Consider the following 21726-nt stretch of genomic DNA (forward strand, 5'->3'; position numbering starts at 1 on the left):
TACAAGGGCTCTGCCAGAGAAGCAAAGATGCTCCTTTTGGCATGCCTCTGGTGCCATCTGGTTCTGGGCTGTGGCCTCACACCCGATGGCAGATTTCCTTATTTCATAGGGAGTAAGTCACATTCCTCAACCAGTGAATGAAAGATTCCAACCATTTCCATTATCTGGGCCTATGACCCTTTCCATTTTTCACAGATCACTGAGAACAAAGTCACTATGCCTCAGGAAAACTGTCTTGTGATCTTGACTTCGCTCCTAGCCAAGATGTGAATACTGGGAGTAAATTTAATTTCAGTGGCCTCATCTATGAAATGAAGGAATTAGATGAAAGCCTCTTTTTTTTTTCTTTTTCTTTTTTTCTTATTATTGTTGTGCTGGGTGGGGGTACACTGTAGAAATTACAAAGGATCTTACAATGTATCAAATATATCATACGTGAATTTACCCCCTCCACTGCTCTGAAAGGCTCTTTTTGGATGAAATAGTCTGTGATTTCTAGCTGGTAATTTTTTACTTGTACTCTCACAACGAAGCTGTATTGCAACGCAGTAGAAATTACTGGGATAAATGACAGTTAGCACTGTTTATCAAGTTTTAGAGGTCTCCAAGGGCCTTGTGGGGATATCTTGAGCAATATGTGTGAGACTGCAAACTTGAAAGAGTTGTGACCATGACTTTGTCCTTACACAGAGCATAAAACTGTTCAGTAACAGTTTATGGAATGATGAATAAGCATTTTCTGGAGCCGCTTAGTACAATTTTCCATTCTTGAACTTCCACTGGTCTTAACCATTCTTCTTATGTCTGAATATGATATTTTCACATGAAAATCACCAGTAATGGGCTTTACTACTTGTTGAGGTCAAGCTCTCTTTATAATACTGAAATGGGTTCTCTGGTGGACAGGGGGGAGTAAGGGACCAAATAAAGATGATGAAGGTATTTCCCCTATAGTTGAAGAAGAAACATAAAACTAATACAGGCAAAATGAAATAATGGATATAATCAAAGTGTGATCAATGTAATGTGAGCAGTGTAGTAAAAGAAGAAATTAATTCTGATTGGAGAATTGGGGAAGGATTTATACATGTGATAGAGAGGTATCAGAGTTGGGCCTATAGAGATGTAGCTAATATTGAAATAGGAAGAGGAGGATAAAAGGTCACTTCTGGCAAGGGAGAAGAACTTTTTTTGGATTGAAGCAGTTATAGAACACAAGGTATGTATCTATAGGAAGGGCATAGATTATTGTAAGAAAAATAAACAGAGGCAAAAGACCAATAGGCGAGCCAGGCATGATGGTGCACCTCTTTAATCTCAGCTACTTGGGAGGCAAAGGCAGGAAGATCATGAATTCAAGATCAGCCCAGCCAAAAGGTGATGTGAGACCCTGTCTCAAAAACAAAAAATGGAAACAAAAATAGCTGGGGGTAGAGCACTTTTTGCCTAGCATGTACGAGGGCCTGGGTTCAATCCTTAGTACTGAAAGACAAAACAAAAAGGACCAATAGGTTAGCTTGCTAAAGGTGATGATGGCTAATGTGACTAGGGCGATAATTGAGGAAGTAAAGAAGAGTGAGGTAAAGGTAGAAGATAGGGTGGATAGAATTTGTGCAGTGATTTTATAAGTGGGAAGGGAGAGAGGTGTATCGATGAACCATGGATTTGGGTCACATAACTGAGAATGTACTGCCATGTGATGTACTGCTGTGTGCCGATGAGGGAATTCTCAGGGTGCTTGAGAGCAATGCCGTGCGTTCAGTTTTGGGTGCCTGTGTTGAGAAGTCAGATGGTTGGAGCTCAGTGAGTCTTGTCAGATACATGTTTGGGAGCCATTCTCTTGGTGTAGAGGTTGAAGACATAGGCATGGATGTGCTCAATAGGGAGAGAACATACATGTGCAAAAGAGAATATAGGACTCAGTGTGTTTGGGGGGCTCTTGAACCTAAAATTGTGACTGATCAACAAAAGAGAATGAGAACTGGGCATGTACAAGTAATGGTATGAATATAAAAGGGAAAGCTCATATACAGACCCATATGTGAGAGAATGAAGTGGTTATGTACAAAAATAATGGAAAGGTAGTGTAAAGATCCTAAGATAGTAAAGATAATTTTTTTTGCTTAGGATCCACTAGACTAAAATCTTCATGAAAGCAGGGATCATGTTTTGTTGTTCATTAGAATAACCCCAGGGAACTAAGGGCTTGTTCACATAAGGCAGTCAATAAATGCTGCTGACAAATGCTCAAGTGCTCAAATCTTTGTTCTTTTTACTTCTGGCCTTTCAGATATTTTATAGCTTCTATGGATTTGATTTAAAAATGACTGTCCTAAATCTGACCTTTTCTTTGAGCTCTGTTCCCACATTTTTAGCTGCCTGGATTTTGTGAAGGCATCTCATATTCACTGCTTTTCCACCTTCCCTTTCCTCACTATGATTTCATCTTTGCTACTTATTTTTAAATGTACTCTGTTTAGTCGTGTGTCTGTTTGTGTGTGTGTGAGTTCCTGCCCTGCACAGGAAGTCAGAATTGTGAAAAATGCAGTGCTTTCTTGGAATCCTCCTGCAGTTTTCCCACTGTTTCTTATACTGTCCTTTTCATATACTCACATTAAACAGGAGATTGGTTTAAAGCAGGATGTTGTTAACAAGCCATGTTCATTTTTTGGACTCTGCCTTTTTAGCATGTGAAAGACCAGTAAAGATTTGAGATACAAAAAAGAAAAAAAGACAAATAAGAAAAAAGTATACTTGATGAAGTAAAAAGCAGCATTAAAACTTGGCTATTTTCCATATGGAAAAAAAGAGAGCAAATTTGATGGTAAACTACATGTCCATCATGCATGGATATATGAAAACCTTTTTTCCAAGTCTCTGAAATCTTATGCATAATTTAATGATTTCCCTAGTCTGAAAGAATACAATAAACAGAACAGAGGAGAGGGAGTTTGATTGGATGAGGAGCTTGATTCAGTGGTGATCAATGTCAAATGAGCCAGCTGATATCAGCTTTGATACCTCATTGGTCTTAGCTGGCATCTCTTCCGATTAGCTAATTCCTCTATGCTTTAGGTTAGAAGTTGTGATTGAAGTATGGTTTTGATTTGCTTTGAATTTTTGTTGACCCAATTTAAAATAATAACATATTTATAATTACTTATAAATTTTATATTTATTTCAAATCTCTTGTCTCTTGGTCTATTTATAAGCTAATATTTATTTTTAAAAGCTAAACATTTTTTTTTGGGTAAAACTCCAGAATATCAGGACAAAAAGTTGAATGTGACTCAACATTTTAAAATGCTTATAAATTAATGCTGAAAATTTTTGAAGATACATTTTTAAGTTATTTCATCATCTTGCTTTGTCACTCTTGTCATTCTAAACATATCTAGAATAGGTCTTGTAGCATACTGATTTTTATTTGTATTTAATTTGGAATATTTATTAAGGTTGAGATGATATCTTATTAGAAAAAGAGACAGTGTGTTATCTTTGACCCTTATGGTATTCAGGATGATGGCTCCCTAAGAGTGTTTACTTCTCAGGCCTTGGAACCTCTGTATGTGTTATGTTATACTCCATGGCAAATGAGAATTAAGGTAACTTACAGAATTAAGATTGCTGATCACTTGACTGTAAAGGAAGATTACCTTGATTAACCTTGTTGACTGAAAGTAATCACAGGATCCTCGTGAAAGGAGCAAAAGAGAAGGTTAGACTCAAGTCTGGCAACTGTTGATTTTGAAGAACTTTGGGGCAATGAGTCAAAAATGTGGGCAGCCTCTAGAAACTGGAAAAATTAAAGTGATGGTTTCTCCTTTAGAGCATCCAGCAAGCAATTCAGCTCCACTGACAGTTTGCATGTAATTTGTTAGTGGTATAATAATAGGAAGGTATTGCTGTTTGGGTACAGGGATGTCTTGCTTCTCACATTCTAGATACCAAGTGGTTATGATTTACTGAGAAAAATTAGCCTGTTTTTACTTTGTATATCCAAAGGAAATCATGCCCACTATCATAAAGAATAATATTTCTTATCCAAACAAAATTGTGCATAACTAATTTTGCTGTCATGTGTGATTATAGGTACATTTATGGATATATAGTTAATAAAAGTATGCTTTTGGTTGGAAATTTGGATAGTATAAGTGTCAGTACTATGTATTGGTTTTCAACTTTTGAAATCAAATTATGTAAAGTGTACTTTCCATTACAAAGAAAGAATATAAATGTTTTCCACTTTGATAATATAAAAGTAAAAGTATAGTTTGCTGATTATGGAAAATCAAAGGCAGGAGAGAAATTAGTGCTATAAAGTGCTCTTTTGTTCTGAAGAGTAACAAGTTCCTAGCTTTAGATGGCAAGATAAGAAAACCTGAAGTTTAAGTTATTTGTCAATAATTTAACAAAGTCAAAAGATTTCTGAAGTTAGTGTGTTGAGACAATAAGAATTGATTATTACTTAGAAGGTGTAACCATTCAAAACTAAAATGTCTCAAAGAGTTTCCTGTGTAACATACAACTGGACCAATTTTCTGTATTGTTTAATTTTTTTTAATCACATTATTGCTTGCACATGGATTTAAAGCAGGGTTGGAAAATATGTTTTGTAAAAGGTGAGATAGTAGATGTCCAGCCTTTGCAAATCATATGATCACTGCTGTAGTGCAGAAGTAGCCACACTCGATATTCATGAGCTTGGCTGTGTTCCATCAGACAGTAGTTTTGATACCATCCCACTTGTACCATGTCCAGAAAATAGTAATTTTAAATCTTTTAGTTACCTTTTAAAATATTTCCTCCATAATTCTAAAAATTATCAATCAAGAGGTAACATTTATATTTATTGTAACTATGAATTTGCTGCTATCTCTTGATTCATCAGTTTTAGACATTATCTGTTTACATCCTATTAAGGTGGTTGAAAATACTAGCTTTCTTACATCTTTTTTGCCTTTCTCTCCTTTGCCTCTCCGAATGATTGTTGGAAGTGTTAAATCTGTAATCATATTTTGATTATTGTGACCGTGAAGATACTGTTCAGTCTAGAACCAAATAATTATGGTTGCTTCTTGTCTTGTGCAAGTTTTGATTTTCCTAGAGTCAATGTATTTTGTTTCTTTAGTTTTCTTTGAATCTCATGCTTCCTTTCCAGTCCTAATAGTTGTACAAAATGACTCTCACTACAATTTTCCACATAGCCAAAGCCATCATAAAATCTATTGAATTTGGGTTTTGTCCTGATAACATTGTTCCTGGGAGCCCTTCATTCACCCAATATTCACCCAATTGTACCAAAGGTGATTGTTATCTAAGGGCTACATGCTTAGCATATTAATTGCTGTCACTGTTTGAGATATTCCTTTCTATCTCTTCTTTATCTAATATCCTGGCTTTGGCTTTATGGGTTGGATTGGGACATAAGGTTGGTGTGTGGAGCATTAATTATGTAACCCTCTTTTTTTAGACTGTAGTCTTTGATATTTAGCTGATCTCTGTGCTTGATGTTTTAGAGTCTAGATTTTGCTCTGGTTCAGTTTCTCCAGAGATTATACTGTTTGCCTCTATTTTTTTTTTCTCCTGAACTGGGGTTTGAACTCTGGGTCTTGTACTTGCTTGGCAGGAGCTGTACTATTTGAGTTACATCTCCACCCTTTTTGCTTTAGTTATTTTTGATTCCCAGGCTTGACTGGACCACAACCCTTCTGATCTCTGCCTTCCAAGAACTAGGATTATAGGCATGAACCACCAATGTCTGACTTGCTCATATTTCTTAATAGGTGAGATTGGTTGGGGGCACTAATTAGAAGTTTCATCATTCCTTGAAGAAATTTTCAGGTGATTTTAACTCACCATTTTCAACTCCTACCTCCCTCTACTTTTCATGGAACCTAGTATCTCTAGACCTTGTAGAAATGGGTTGACTTGTTTTTCATGGTAGCTATTTCCACCTACAGGTGCTTAGGTTTGACCTTCCTCCTCTTTGAGAAGTTACTACTTCCTGATCCATCCTTTTCTGCTTTCATATTGTGCTTTGAGTTGTAGATATCACATACTTTCATGAAGATGAACTTACAGTTCTATTGTTTTTTTTTTCCTTCAATTTCCTTATTTGTTGATTAGTTTCAGAGAAGCAGGGTCTTCATGACTATAATCATAGGTATGTGTTGCCTGGTAATTCTTTAAATTAAAGTATTTCTATACCAATGGTTTTCAAAACAATGAATTTTCTTATATAAAGTAAAAAAAAAAGTGAAACCCGTAGTCATCTTTGCCTTTGTATTATATTAGTATATATGTACAGATGTATACAAATATATATGCAGTTGTTCACAACTGATATTGTAATATGACTCTCAGAAATTTTTCCTTCAGAATTTTATTTTTCTATACTTTTTGTCATTTTTTTAGAGAGTAACTTTGAATCCTTGTTTTTATTGTTGTTTGCCTGCTCCATAATTGGAATTTATGCATAGGGCCTTTTCTATGCCCTGTTACTTAATGGTATAATGATAGTGTGACAGCATAGTGATTTGTGTAATAATATCAGATAACCCTAAATAACTTTTCCTTGTCTTTGTCTATGCCCTCCAATGTGAAGGCACTGAATATCAAGGGAAAATGGCCAGCCTACCCAGAGCATCTTGAAGTATTTGTGGTAGAGGACCAGATTGTTCTGTTTATGCTCCTATAGCAAACAGATACTTTTATAAAATTCAAAAGCATGCACATGGATATTTAGTGTTGAAATTGCAATAAAATTTTAAATGTTTACTTCTAATTTCTGTATTTTATTGCACATGAAACAGTTCATGGGCTGTGTTGTTCTACAGTATATGTTTTGATCATAGGCATAGAGAAAAATAGGAAGAGCCTTTCCTCTTGGCCAAAATTTTGACATATGAAAAACTTGTTTTGCATTTGGATATTTTTTCTGAAACTTTTGCTTCTTTATCAGGACTAGAGGCTTTTTTTGCCCCCTTAAATTCTCAAGTTTTGAGGAATTACACAGGGTACTAATAATATTGGGTGCCATTCAGTTTAAAAGAAAATGTACTTTAAAGCAAGTTTATCGATGATGCAAGCCTCGTAGAACTTTAGTTCATTTTGTAGAGTGGATAAGAAATGGTACTTGGTGTGGGGCACGGTGCTTCTGGCAAGAGTGGAGAGGTGGTTATTGCCGTCTGGTACTCTTGCATCTCTGCCATGTTTGTTCATCCGCCTAGGTGAGCTAGTTTCCCCACTCATCTCACCTTCTCTGAGCTCGAGAGCTTTTACAAATGCCTGAAGAAAGACTTGCCAGCGAGCACAGCCATTTATTAGTAGAACTTGACTTACCTTCTCTGATCTGCTACTGGCTTTCTTCCTCAAGTCATTGTTCAGATGTGACTTTTTAAATGTCCCCTGGTGTGAACTCCTTATTTAAAATTACAAGTCCCTGTGCACCCTATCCTCATCTTATTCTATAACATTAAAATCAATCATTTAATGTATTTACTGAGTTCCTCACTGAAATTTAGCTTTATTTTTTCCTTGGATTTTATCCTCTGTTTTGTTCATAGATGTTGCAAGAACTCAACACATGTATTTTGCATAAATGGCAGCAATTAGTATGCAGTCCAGAGTGTTTCTATCCTCTCACAGTGCCAGTGCCTCTACCAAAAGAGTCAGGTTATGTGATTCAGCCCTGTGCTAGGTATAAATGAGATAGCGCTCTGTGATAACTTGATGTCTACCACTCCTGGCCTTCTTTGTTTCTCCTTATCCTCATTCCTATGACAAATGCACAATGACTACCATAAGTAGTTTTAGGTGCTGGGATTTGGTGGTGAAGAAGAGAAATGAAGTTTTCAAATCATGGAACTTATGCTGTAGTTGGAGGAGACCTAACCATAAAAAATAACAACTAACTGAAGGGTAACTTACGATACTCATCATTATGATACTGGCAGAGAATCAGCTTTAGATTGAGAGGTCAGCGAGGTTGTCAAGAGGAGACGTGTGGACTCAGCTCTTTCTACTTCCTTTCCTGTGCTTGCTGTGTTCCTTTTAGCTACATCTGTGATCCATCTGCAGCATTCTAGAGAAATGACCTTGTTGTTGGAGAAACAAAGGTAGCAGTAGCAAGCAGTATTATCCCCAACACTGTTGAGGATCAGAGACAGATAGTCCCTCACTATTCCTGTTGCCATGCTGAAAATAAGTTATGTAAGTAGTGAGAGAGGGATAAAATTGATGAAGTATTTATTTATCTTAGAGTTAAGCTACTTTTATAAACACTACCACCAGTACCTCTTCTGGTATAAATTAAAATTTTCCTTTTTATGTCTAAATTTCTTCAGTGATGGATCCATAAAGCTGTGTTCAAGTAAAAAGCTAGAGGCAACAGTTGTTACCTGTAGAATGCTTTAAACATTCCTCACTCATTAGGATGTACACAATTGGGAGGCAGCATCTGTCAATGATGTTTTTGGGGAAGCTAATGTACAAAGATGTCAGGATTATGGTTAAAGTTTAAATTTAATTGGCTGTATTAAGTAAGTCATGAGGTATATGAATTTGTACTCTCAAATTTATTCATTATGTAGTTAAATACCTTTTAGGGTTTTATAATGGATAAATTATTTTAAAAATTAATAGCTTGCCTTTCTCTTTGGAGAGATGGGCTGCTTTTATTCTTTGGCTGTATGGTTTGCATTCCTTTGGACCACACAAGCTTCTAAATCCTTGGCATTGAAGGCTTTGGATTATAAAATTGCAGTGGAAACAAATAATGAAAAACATGATTTTTAAAGAATCAGCAGTTTTCTTTAAATTATTTTCAATCATTGTTTTTCAAAATTACTAAATTAGTAATAGTGTTTTGAAAGTCTTTTAAAAATGCATAAATTAAATACATTGGAAATTTTGTTAATTTAAGATTTTTAACATTTTACTTTCCTGATATAACTTTAAGATTTCACTGTATTTAATCCTAAAGATTTATGTAAGGCATATACTATTATACACTTAAGAGTAAGCACTTATTCATAGATCTTTAGGAAAAGGAAATTTTCATATTCTTATGAGTCAGAGTGTACCGTGATGATATAAGCAGTAGATTTGAAAATAATTAAAATTCATTCTTTAAAGAAAAGCTCTATCTAGTTATCTGGACCTTTTTAAGTTTAGGCTAATCACTAGATAAAACCAATGAACCTTTAAGCCTCAATATAAAACTACTGAGATTACGGTTACTTCACAAAGCTGATTGAAGAATGACATGCAGTGATTAACATTCTTTTTAATAGTTAGTAGACATGTGAACTAGGAGGTGAAGTGTATTCCTTGACACTTAAAATATTTTTCTTTCTACTTGAAAAAAAGGAATAAGTAATATTACCAAAATTTACATTATGTGTAAAAATAGGAATTGGTGCTTTTAATTGAATTTTTTTGTTTAGAATTATGCATCTTTCCTATGGTGTAGCCTTTGTATTTTCAGTTTCTCCTGTTAGTTGGAAAGGTACTCTAGGTGATCCTGAGCCACTGGTTATGAATTTACAAGACAAGGCTTGAAATTCCTGAGTTTTTAAATTTTTTGCCCAGGGAGAGGAAAGTTCTTTTAGAATGAGAAAGTACCCTAGTGAAAAAAGGAATGTTCTAATCAATAAAATTCTGAGAATTTTTTTCTCTACTAGAATTATTTCATTTTGGAGATGGGAGAGCTTTTCTTAAGTTTGTTTATAGATTAGTAAGTTTTGGGTTTTTTTTTTTTTACAATTTAGTAACTGCTAGATTAAGAAATTAAAAATATGTGCTAACAGACTTTCAGTTTGGAAATACACTGTAATTCTAGACTCCTGCTGAGCTTGTTTAGCATAGATTTCTTCTTTCACAAATTTTCTCTACCTGTGGATTCAAAGCCCTGGAGATCTTTCAGGTTTTAGGTGCTATAATTCCGAGAGCTGGAAGAGATCTTCAGGGTCACACAATTCCCACTTCTTATCCTTTGTTTCCCTTGAGATGTGGCCAAATAGCCTTTGGTTGACTCTTTACAAGAATGAAAGTTTCAGTCCCATCATACAGCGCATTCTCTTCATAGATGGCTTTGTGGTAGATCTTTCTTATGCTAAGCTTCAATCCATCCTTACTGTCTTTTCTACCTTTTTAGGGTAGCACAGAATATGCCATATGTTCCTTTGACGAAGATGCTTTTAATTTGATGAGAGTTCTCATATGATCATTTAACTTTGATATGTTCACCTTTAAAAGATCAGCTCAAGAGAAAAGGGGTAAGAATTTGAATAACAGCTAAACTTATATGGGCAGTGTGCTCATGTAATATCCAGAGTAAGCACAAAAAGGAGACTCTTCTGTACTTCTGTTTCCTCAGTTCCCATGTGTTTGTGATAACCAGTCTATTCTGACCTGACTATAAGTGTTTAATAAGAATTTTTCACAGAGCATGGTCTTCACCATAGTTCATATACTTCATCTGGTGCTCAGCTGAAAAGATAGTGAATAATATACTCCAGTCCTGAATGAAAAACATAAAGCAGTATTGACCTCATTGAGAGGAAGTATGTTAATATTCAGTATGGCTTCTATATCAGCGATGTCCAGGAATAATTTTAATAATTTTTTTTGTTAGCTCATAACTTTAAGAGTTCAGTGCCTTGTAAACTGTAGTTCTACTACATTTGAAATAGCAAAATATTTTCCTGTGTTCCCACCAGTTTAAATGAACTTAAATTAGTTCAGCTCACTTATCATAAGACCTATTTACAGCCTTAAGAGTAACCTTTGTGGTTACTGTCATACAGGTGTCCACAGTTGCTTAATAATCATCTCTTAAAATTTGACAAAACACTCTAAAATGTGGTCTGGCCATCTCAGCATAGAGTAAGAGTTACAACTCGCTCTCTTGGATATAATACTTCCATCACCGTAGTCTAAGATGATGGCAGTAATTTTAATAGACTCATTCCACTGTTAACTCATTTAGACCTATGGTCAACTAACTCTTCCCCTTGGTCCTAGAGGTTTTGAATAACTGGTGGTTAATGAGCTACATGTTTTGTTGGTGGGATAACTGGCTTTCCCAAGTCTTCTCGGAAACTTAAATATTTACTTATTTAAATATTTTTTCTTTTACTTCTAAGGAAATTGGAAAAGTAGACCTGTTCTGAACATCATTTTGGTGTCTTCATTTATTTATCTGTAGAAGTGTAATGTGTGAAGGGAAGTCACGATATTTCACTTCACATTTTTAGAAGCAAGAAGTTCTTTTTTCTGAGGCATATACATATAGCAAAGTGCACAAGTAAATGCTCTATTTCTTTATCTGTGTGCAAACAGGTCAAAAACCAGAATATAGCTTCAGAGGCCCCTTTGTGTCCCTTTTGATTCATTCTTTCCCTCACAGGGAATAGAAAGTCTCTCAACTTCTGCATTAGTTATATCTGTTTTGAGCTTACTGTGTATCTGTTCACAAAGTATGTACATGTACTTGGCTGTTTTTGCACAATGTTACTCTGTGAAATTCACCCATGTTGTTGGAGGAACTTGTGGTTTGTCATCCTTGTTGATGCATAGGATTCCATTGTATGAATATACTATTGTTTGTCCATTCTACTGATGGTGAATAGTTGGATTATTTCTGCATTTCTAGGTATTGGAAATAATTCTGGTCTGAATATTCTAATACATGTCTTTGGTAACAGTATACTTATTTTGCTTGGATATCTAACCAGAGATTGAATTTCTGAGTCATGCAGGATGTTTATGTTCAATTTTAGGGAATATTTATGCTTAGATATTGACAGCTTTTCAAAATAACTATATACATTTCCATTTCCATTAGTGTATTGTAATTTTCATTGCTTCATTTCCTCATGCTTCTGACAACCCTAGCCTGGCCTAATTTGGGCAAGGTGAACATCTTCACCTTGTATTGAGTTTTATAATCTGTGATACTCTTTAGTTTTTCCTAGTTTTACATAATTTACCATAGATGTTTTACACATTTCTTTTAGATTTATTCTTAAACATTTGACTTTTGATAGTATTGTAAATGCTATCATTTAACATTTATCTTTTACTTATTTTCTCATTGGTTTGTCTTGTTTGCTATAATATTTTTATTGTAATTTGGTGAATATTCACAAACGCTTCTTCTGCTTTCATGTGGTTTTGTCCTTTTTTTCTATGAATTTTAAACCACTCTTGGATTACTAGAACAAACCTTATTTGGTTGTGATGTATTATCCTTTGTATACATCACTGAACTTGATTTAAAATGTGTAAAATTTTTGTATATGCATCCATGTGTCAGAAACTAGTCTATATTTTTCTTTCATTGTAATGTCTTTGTAAAGTTATTGGTATCAAAGTTATGCTATCCTCATAGAGAGCTGGGAGAATTTTTCTCTTTTCCAAGTCTCTAGAAGTATTTGTGTAAAGATTGACATCATTTGTTCCTCAAATATTAGGGAGATTTTACCCATGAAGTCATCTGAGAAGAACATTCTTCATGGGAAAGATTTTTAGTAATAGATTTGATTTCTTTAATTATCGTTTTTGTACTAGTTATATTTAATATGTTTATGTCTGTTTTGGTAATTATGTTTTTTAATACATTTATTAATTTTGAATGAATTTAAAAAACTTTAGGCCTGTTTCTTTTCTAGCCTTTCTATTTTATCTTTTTTCATCCTTCTAATGAATGCAGTAAAGGCCATTACTGAACTTGTAATGCACTGCTTTAGCTACATTCCATAAATTTTTGTTGATTTAGGTATTGTTAAATTAAAATATTTTTTCATTTCCTCATTTTTCCTCATCTCTGGATTATTCAATACTTTATTTCTTAATTTTCAAACATTTGGTCATTTACCAGATATTTTTATATAGTTGATTCTACTATGATCAGAGAGAATATTTTGAAAGGTTCTGGACCTTTGAAATTTGGTATGTGTTTCATATGCACTTATAAAGAACACCTTTGCTAATCTTTTTGTTGCATTATATTTATATATGTGTATATAGATTTGTGTGTGTTTATATACTATAAATGGGTTAAACTTGTTAATTTGTGTTGTTTAAATGATTTCCTTCCTGATTTTTTATTTTGGTTTCCTACCAAAAGTGTCCAACTAAGATTGGCGGAGGGGGGCAGGGTGGCGTAGGGGAGGTTGAGAGAGAAAGAAATTATCTGTTTTAGCAATCAATGTATGTATTGCAGTTATGTTACTAGGTTTTGAATTCTTTTCTTCCTATTCGACTAACCCTTCTATCATAAGGAAATATCTCCTTTTATCTTTGGTAACACTTCTTAAAATCTCCTTTATCTGATATTAGTATGGTTATTGCATTTTTCTTTTGATAGGATCATAGATTTTTAGAGCTGAAATTGAATTTATTGATGTGTACATTCACCCTCATTTTATCTGTAATTTGAGATACACAATTTTGTTGCAGAATTTACCAGATGTCACACTTTCAACACAGCATGAAAACCTTTGCACTCATTATAGTTCTCAATTCTTTAGACACACAGTTGATTAAAATGGCCTCATCTCATGTTCCTGTGTTTAGTCTTTCTCCTGAAGTTTGTACTTGGCTGATCTATTTTGGGAAGGTGGAGGCATGTTTTGAAGCCAATTAGGGCTGGCTTATAACAACCTTTACACTCATTACTACCTTTTCTGTCTTGATTTTTTTTCCTTTCAGGTGTCAGTGCCACTCTTCTAGGCTTTACTTAGGCACTGTTTGCTGAAACTTTAGTTTTCCTTATGTGGTCTTATGACGGGTTTTTCAGACACTTTGTTGTCTTTTTACCCCAGTCTCCAGAGATGCCCTGCCACATCTCCTTGGGTGCATTGGAGAACATCTGATTTTCTTCTGGTCTTTGGTAGAGGGAGAATGACCATAGAGGTTTATGATGCAAGTAGCTATGTTTTTGTATGCATATTTTCATAATTCTCTATCCAATTTCCAGTGCCTCAAACTCCCTTTGTGTTCCTAGCAGTGCAGCCCTTTCTCATGGTTTCCCAAGCCCTAAATTCTATAAGAATGAGGAATTGTATTTTGAAGCTTTCCCTACTTGCTTCTTTCACTTGTGAAGCACCACTCACACACACTTATGCAAAATATTTGGGACTTTCGGATCACCCTCTTGTGTTCTCTACACTGTGACCTCTATGTGGTACATCCTATGAAAGACCATGGGACACCCACACTCACTGATGTTGGAGCATCTGAGGCCTGTGTAATGACAACCTGCTTGAGTCTGAATTCTTATGTAGGGGTAGAAATAGACCTGATCCCTTGCCTGATTCCTATTTAACTGTATTTTGAATTATTATTTAATCTAAAAATGTAATTACTATGTTTAAAGAACCCCATTTTAACTCTGCTGTATGTGAAGTATCTGATCTTCAGAAGTCAGTTCACTTACTCATGCTTTGCTTTCCTCATCTGCAAAATGCATTGATAACTATTTTATGAGACTGTTTGGGGTAGATGAGCTAATCTTATAAAACACATAGTACCTTTAGTACCTGTCCTGTAATAAGGAGTGAGACAAATTATCTGCTATATTGATAATGATGAAAATAGTGACAGTTCATTTTTTGTGGTTACATTCCACCAAATTTGCAAAGTTAAGGTCTACAAAAAATATATTTTTCCACCAATTTCCATTCTACAGTTGTTAATATATGCCAGTGGGTAAGATTATTCTAATGAAGATATTAAACCACTAAGAAATGGGGTGCATTGTTGAATATTGTAACTACCACCATTAATTAAATGAAGCCCTTGTCCAACCACTTCTCCTTTACAGTGCTCTTCTCACTTTGGAACCTTGCTGCCATTGGAAGCTGCTTTTTCTCTTCTTGCATCATAGGTAGTTTGCTTGGAAATCTCCAAATTTTCCCTCTCTTGATTATTGACATGACCCCAAAGCATCTTTGTATCTGGCTTTCTAGTCTACTCTGTTAGGCATTGCTAATAGAAAATTATTATTCTTCAACACTAGAATTATTATAGTATTTTTAAGGCATAGGATTAAGTTTCATGCCACTTTTCAACAGCAAAGATTATTTGTTGCTATTAATATCAATGCCTGTTTGGAATAATTTTTACATTTAATCAGTAAAAATATGTCTTTGTTTTAGTTTCTTTTTCCAATTCATCTCTGTAGACTATTTTAAATAAAATAGTTTCAAAATTCCAGTAGTACTGAAATTAACTGCTTATTTTAAAAACAGATAAGATGCTGTTAAAAGTTAAGAAAATACAATGTATCATATGTTATTTTTCAGTACTTTAGTGATCCTAGGAGTATGGGTAATAAGACTTATTGAGTAACAAAGTGAGCACAATATTTTGAAAATAACTTAAAAGTTTTATGTATTAAAGGTATTTTTGCAGTAGAAAGGTAAAGCTAAATGTCATGATCATGAAAAAATACAATAAAGTCTTTAAGGGATTAATTGTATGAACCAAGACACTTATGTGAGCATCTTTTCATGTTTGATCAGTTTTATTTCTGATGGCAATAAAGCCAAGTAAATGAAATGCAAAATGTTGACTGCAGTGTAATAGTTGACATTTTTACATGCATAAAATAGGGTAAATTTATGGTTTTATGATGCCTGTAGGTGCGAATATTGGATGCATATTCTTAAAGTGATATATGGCATCATGGCCAAATACCACAGGGATAGAACCACAATTGGTATGTACTTGTTTATTGATTTTCTTATCTTGGATGTATAAAATACTGCTTCTAAGACTTCTTTTCTCTGTGTTGTCAATTTTCTAGGTTAGATGTGTGACCATCATGAGCCTATTCTTTTCATTTTTGAATTATGTAAAATGGCAGCATCAATTTGGAATGGGGAGTTAAAATTGCATTGTTTCTATTAAAATTCTGGTGTCATATACTTAATTTTTTTGTTAAATATGATTCCAAAATGTATTAGATTCTTTTTACTTAAATTAGTTCTATACTTTCTAATCAAATTAGAGAAAAGTATCTTAGTTTCAATGCCTGTGTTTTTTTCCAGAAGAGAAATAAGATCCTCATGAGGGTGTGTGCTATGTGACTCAACAACCTTATCTTGCTGCACTTGTTGGCTGTTCTTGTCACCTGTCATGTCCTAATTCCTGCCTTTTTTCTCTCTCTCTCTTTTTTTTTTTCAGTATTCCTCTTTAAAATCAGGACTCTCATTTTCTTCTTAGGCAGGAAGTGAGGTGGACTTTAACTTACAGTACAATTGTTAGGGGTTTGCTTACCTTTGTTTTAGGTGATAAAAATCGGCTTTTATAAACTGAGCATAAGAAATAAAAAACAGATAACATAATAGTTGTCTGTTTTTAAGTACAAATATTAAAACAAACATTTTAGGATATATCATTTTTTATAAATGTGATTAAAATCAACAGATTTCATCTACAGAGATGTAACATATCAAAAACAAACTCAATGCCAGTTTATAGAAATAAATTAAATTGGACTTCTTTCATAAGCGGGCTGTTTTACAAGAAAAACATAATACTCTGGATTTCAACTAGAAGTACCAGATAGATTTTGAGAAACCTGTTACTTGCGGCATTACCATATCAAAAGTATTCAATTCTAAAGATTTCTGGGGATGTTCATATAGTCTGATGGCCATTAATTACATGGCTGATTCTTTGTAGCAGAGTCACCTTCGGTTGCCTGAGTTCTCTGGCTCTTGTAGCTGAGTATGGTGCTCTGTGCTTTTCTTGCCTGGTTATATTCTTACTGCTCATATCATTGAGAAGATCTCATGTGGGCAATAGAGTCAGGCATTTAAAGTTTTCTAGTAATTCATTAGTGGTTCCAACAAATGAATTACTTTTTAAAAAGTGCAAATGAAGCACTTTTTATTTTCTGTGAAATTGCCCCTTTTACTCTGTAGAAAACTTAATTTTGAAATGTGCAAGGCCTACTTAAGGAGAAATCCTTCAGGTTTTTTAAGCCTATCATTGTGTCAAGTTGGATTATTAGAAAAGTGTGTGCTTCAGCCACATTTCAGTAGTTATCCACATTAGTATTTAATAACATGCCCTCACTTTTTATCAGGGGCCAAAGAGAAGGCTGTATGACAGTTATTCATGTTAGTTTTCATAAAACTTCAACTGCATTCTGTAGGTTATGTTAGTTCTTCCTCATTATTAATAAAGATTCGTGTGATAAAGGCTTAGAGCTTTATTCTAGAAGAATTTCCTTGTTTTTCCCACCAACTTCTATCTCTTCCTTTAGTAATTACTAAGAGCTTTATAGCTTAACAGTTTCCAGCTTTGAGTGTCTAAGACTCACAGAACCAAATTGATTATAACTTGGTTATTTTGGTAAAATCCTTACTAATGTTTTTCTTCACTTCATTCATTGGTTCATGTTAATGTCCCATTTCCAACTCTTTTCTGGAAATAGGCAGACAGCACATAAATAACTGAATGAACTAGATCATTTCATTTTATCTAATATCACAATAAGCACTTTTAAATTTTATTTAAAAGCACTTTTATTTTTTTAAATGACTAATTAAAAAAACTAGTCAATTAAAAAAAATAACAATAATAATTGCAAATCCCTTAAATCACTAGCCTAATTCAGAGACCTCCCTATTCAGTTCTTAGCATAATCCCTTGTAGCTGCTATGCTGCAGGAAATGGAAACTAAGGCTGGAGCTCTTTGCTCCATATCAGTGCAAATCCTAGAGTTGTGTAATGCACAGTGATCTGGGAGACTAAAGAAGGAAAAGGGTTTGTTGGTGCCATCATTCCATTCATATACTCTGAAGTGATAGCTACTTGAGTTCAAATATAGTTTTCAGGGTGCTTGGGCAATTTATTTTTCCAATGCAATTTATCTTCCAGGAAAACTGATGAAATACGTATGTTTTGATGAAGTTAGACAGGATAAAAGTGCCAAACACTTATCCAAATGAATAGAAGACATTTGTGTTTGGTGTTTAAAAATTATTACTAGAGCATATTTTAATGAGCAAAATTATTTCTCTTAAAATTAATATGTATCTTACTTTTTTAGAAAAAGATTGAGTCATCAAACTTATTTGTCCTTATCATAGGATCCTGGTTACTGGGTGAAGATTCATCACTTAGAATACACAGATGGTGGAATCCTGGATCCAGATGATGTTTTGGCAGATGTTGTTGAAGACAAAGATAAGGTAGGTGACTAAAAATGTTCTTTGTTTTCTTCCATATGGCTGCATGTTTTCAAGAGATTGAAATCCTTAACTAACTCATGTGTCAATTATTATTAAAAGATACCATCTGTTCTGTTTTACCTGGACAGCCCATAAATCAAAGTTCTTCATCAGGTGTTTGGAAAAAGTTTGTCAAGGTTTAGGAACCTGTTTGTGGTAGCCTAATTAGCAGATACTTCATTCTCAAGAGTTTCCCATACATCTCAATAAATTAGTGTCAGTCACTGAGACTGTTGGAGTTCTCATTGTTGCTGCTGGTTCTGGAGTTTATCCCTGGCCCTTGCTAAACATTCAACAAAATAACTGAGGTTTGAATGTGTTTCATGTTTCACAGTAGAAAACAGTGGGAAGGAATGTCTCATGAAGGACTGTGGTGAAGATTTTTTCTTAAAGTACCTGGCAAGCCACTGCCTTGAGTGATAGTCTTGTTTTCATTGCTAAAACCAAAAAGCATAGAATTGAGTGTTTCAAAAAGTCTGTACGTGTTCTGCCACCTACTTGGGGATAATCCCATTGCAATTATTTTGTTCTAATGGGATTTTTCTTCTGATGCTAAACTGAGGAATGTGAAAGTGTGAACTGTGCAGCAGCAGTACCCTGGTGTATTGCTGTTGAAGCACATCCTTTAATCCTAGCTCAGGGTCGGGCTCCCCTTATCATTGGCTAATGTACTCTCCCAAATCAAAGGCTTCCAAGTCTTTCTATGTATATTCTTAGAACTGACTCTAGTAAGCTAATTTATAGTTGGAAGCATGTTTCTCTGTATTGTTTTTTGCAGTTTCATGGTGTTCAGGATATGTGTGTGTGTGTACATTTGTGTGTCTGAAAGTGGACTATAATATAGAAAATGTGATTTATTGAAGTCAGGTAAAATTAATATTTTTAACTTTTTTTCCATAAGGTCTTTCCTAACTTTTCTTAATCTTTGCAAATATACTGCATGTTTGTTTTTCACATTTTCTGTTGGAACTCAAACTTGGTTTGTTTTACATAGTAATTAGCCCTTTCACAAAGGACTCATCCGCCTAAATAGATTGTCATCTAGAGGACAGGGACTGGAAGCTGTTTTATTTCTTTTGTTTTCATTGTGGTAAGACTATCTGGTATAGTATCTTACATAAACTTGATTCTTAAGTAACATTCACTGGATTAATGAGTAAGAAAGCAAACTTTACTCTTTACAGTTGAGTCATATGATTTTATCATACTTCCTAGTTAATTAGTTATTCTCAGGTTAAGAATAATGTATGATTTTCATCAGAATGCTAAGGGAGGGTTTTTACTTCTCTTCCCTATGTCACCATCTACTTCCCTGGGACCTTCTTCCTTTGAAATATTCTAGGTTTTTGAGTTATTAATGAAAAAGGAGGTTCCTGTCTCAAATTTTACTGATGCCAAGTGTATTAAAATTAAAAGCTGAAAAATGGCAATTTTAAGAAGTGCCAGAGGTAGTTGTATCACCCCAGAGTTGTCCAAAACCTCATTACACAAAGGATGATTCCACGTACAATGCCCAGGGAAATAATTTGTCCAACAGAACTTTTCCCTCTGCAGCATTCTTTTTTGACTATCTTGGTAATGTGTTTTTTAAAACCATATCCATTTAGTAGACACAGAAACAGCTTTATTATATCTAATCTCTCTTTTAATAGGACTGTACCACCATTTATTGAGTAAGGTGACAATGTGAGATAATCAGTTAAGATCTTAGCAGAGAATCGTGCACCTCAGGTCGAGCTTTAACCAGTCTCATACCACATCTTAAAGCTTCTGCATGCAGCCTCACAGGTATTGATCTGCAGAGTTGATGCAAATTTACACTTTTGACGTTGCAAAAAATTGTTCTCTCTCCCATTTCTTTCTTTTAAAAAAGATTAAGTGAAAAAGAGAGCATTATTTAGTTTCTGACATTTCCTCTGCAATCTTAAAAACAAAAGAAAACAGTATCAAGAGCATATATTAGTTGTGCAGGAGGGTTCATTGTGACATTTCCATATATGCTTACTATGTCCTCTGCTAGCTTAGGATTTTATTACACCCCTAGATCTAGTGTGGAAACAACTTCATTTTATCTTGCTTTTTTTGTCAGTTTAGATCAAGCAGGAATTTTAAATGATGCCTTGTGGATCTCTCTAGTGACGTATCAAACTTATCCAAGATCATTTGAGGTAGAATTGGGTTATATTACATAACAGTTTACCTTTGCAAATTGGCTACCTAATGTTCTCTTGTGTTTAGATTATGGAGCGCACACAGGCAGAAGGAGCCTGGATGGGCGCACATACTCGTCACACTAAAACCCAAACACTTCCATTCCTAGGAAAGATTCAGTACAGGTGAGAAATGGAAATAAGGAACTGTTGAGAGTCTAGCAGCAAAGGCTGAGGCCATTTAGTATATGGAAAAGCTATGCAGTGCATGCACATATGAATAATAAAAAAATAAAAATTAAAAAAAATAAAGAAAAGCTATGCAGAACATTTGAGTTAATTACTAAAACCAGAGGTTAAGTGATACCCAATGAAAAATCAGAGAAGGGTCTAATAGAGTTTAGTCAGATTTCTAAAGTGATAACTTTTAAAACCTCTGTCCAAAGTGGCTCATCTTTGGACTTTGCCTCTTTTATTCCTTTGGCCAACATGGCACTTGGTGCATAAATGCTGTGTTTGAGATTTTTTGTTTTGTTTTGATTTGCTTTCTCATTACAACTCTTTCAAGGGGAACTGAGTTTTTAACCATCTTAAACTATTTCCATTCTATGTTTTGGCAAAATCTTATTAGAACAGCTTTGGAATTGTGCATTTTATGATAAGTAACACTTGTGCAATATGTCTTAAAACTTAGTAATTATTTAGTTATGATAGGTATTTTGAAGATTCTTCAGTTTTATGTATCAGTTTGATGATTCCAGGTCTTTGGAATAAATCTAAATATTACAGCATTACACCAATGTCTTTTTTTCTGGGTGCCAAAGGCAGCTGACTTGGTTTACCAAATAACAGCAAGTTAACATTTTATGGAGCCCTGTGTCTCACAATGTCCTCAGCACTTATATCCTGTTTTATGTTAGAGCAACCTTCAGGCAGAAGCCATTATTATTCCTGTTTTCAATTTCTAGAAATTGGCTTGGTTAAAGAAGATAAGTACAATGTGATACCGAAATACAGCAGTATACAACTTCTGTTACTTAAATTGAATCACTGCCATGGTCTAATTAAATATACAAAAGCTAAACTATATTATATAATACATATTATGTGGGAAGATGTCTTTATCTTTGACTAAGTTTTGCCTTTGTCAAAGGGGCTTGATGGTCAGTTGACTCCTGAATCACATGTGATGCCTGGTACACAAATGTTACAATTTCTGTTCAGTTTATTTACTGTTAGTTATGTGTCCCTGAGAAAGATTTTTTTCTTATCTGTATTAGCCTAAATTTCACCATTTATAAAGTGGCTATAATGTTAGTTCT

The 21726-nt window shown here is 34.3% G+C and overlaps 1 protein-coding gene across 5 annotated transcripts in view; it reads left to right on the forward strand.

Annotated features, from left to right (window-relative positions):
- Positions 1–21726, forward strand: part of Pard3b (par-3 family cell polarity regulator beta) — a 977771-nt gene that overhangs the window by 110045 nt on the left and 846000 nt on the right. For 4 of the 5 annotated variants that reach the window (XR_012447363.1, XM_074071526.1, XM_074071528.1 and 1 more), the window contains exon 2: positions 18114–18215. Coding sequence is in view for 3 of the 5 variants with exons in the window: in XM_074071526.1 (XP_073927627.1) it covers positions 18114–18215 (102 nt within the window). In the remaining 2 variants the exon portion in view is untranslated. Of the gene's footprint in view, positions 1–18113; positions 18216–21726 lie in introns of those variants that run through there. The other variant, XM_074071529.1, reaches the window with a different exon arrangement.

Source organism: Castor canadensis, chromosome 4 (genome assembly GCF_047511655.1).
Source record: "Castor canadensis chromosome 4, mCasCan1.hap1v2, whole genome shotgun sequence".
NCBI classification, from domain to species: domain Eukaryota; kingdom Metazoa; phylum Chordata; class Mammalia; order Rodentia; family Castoridae; genus Castor; species Castor canadensis.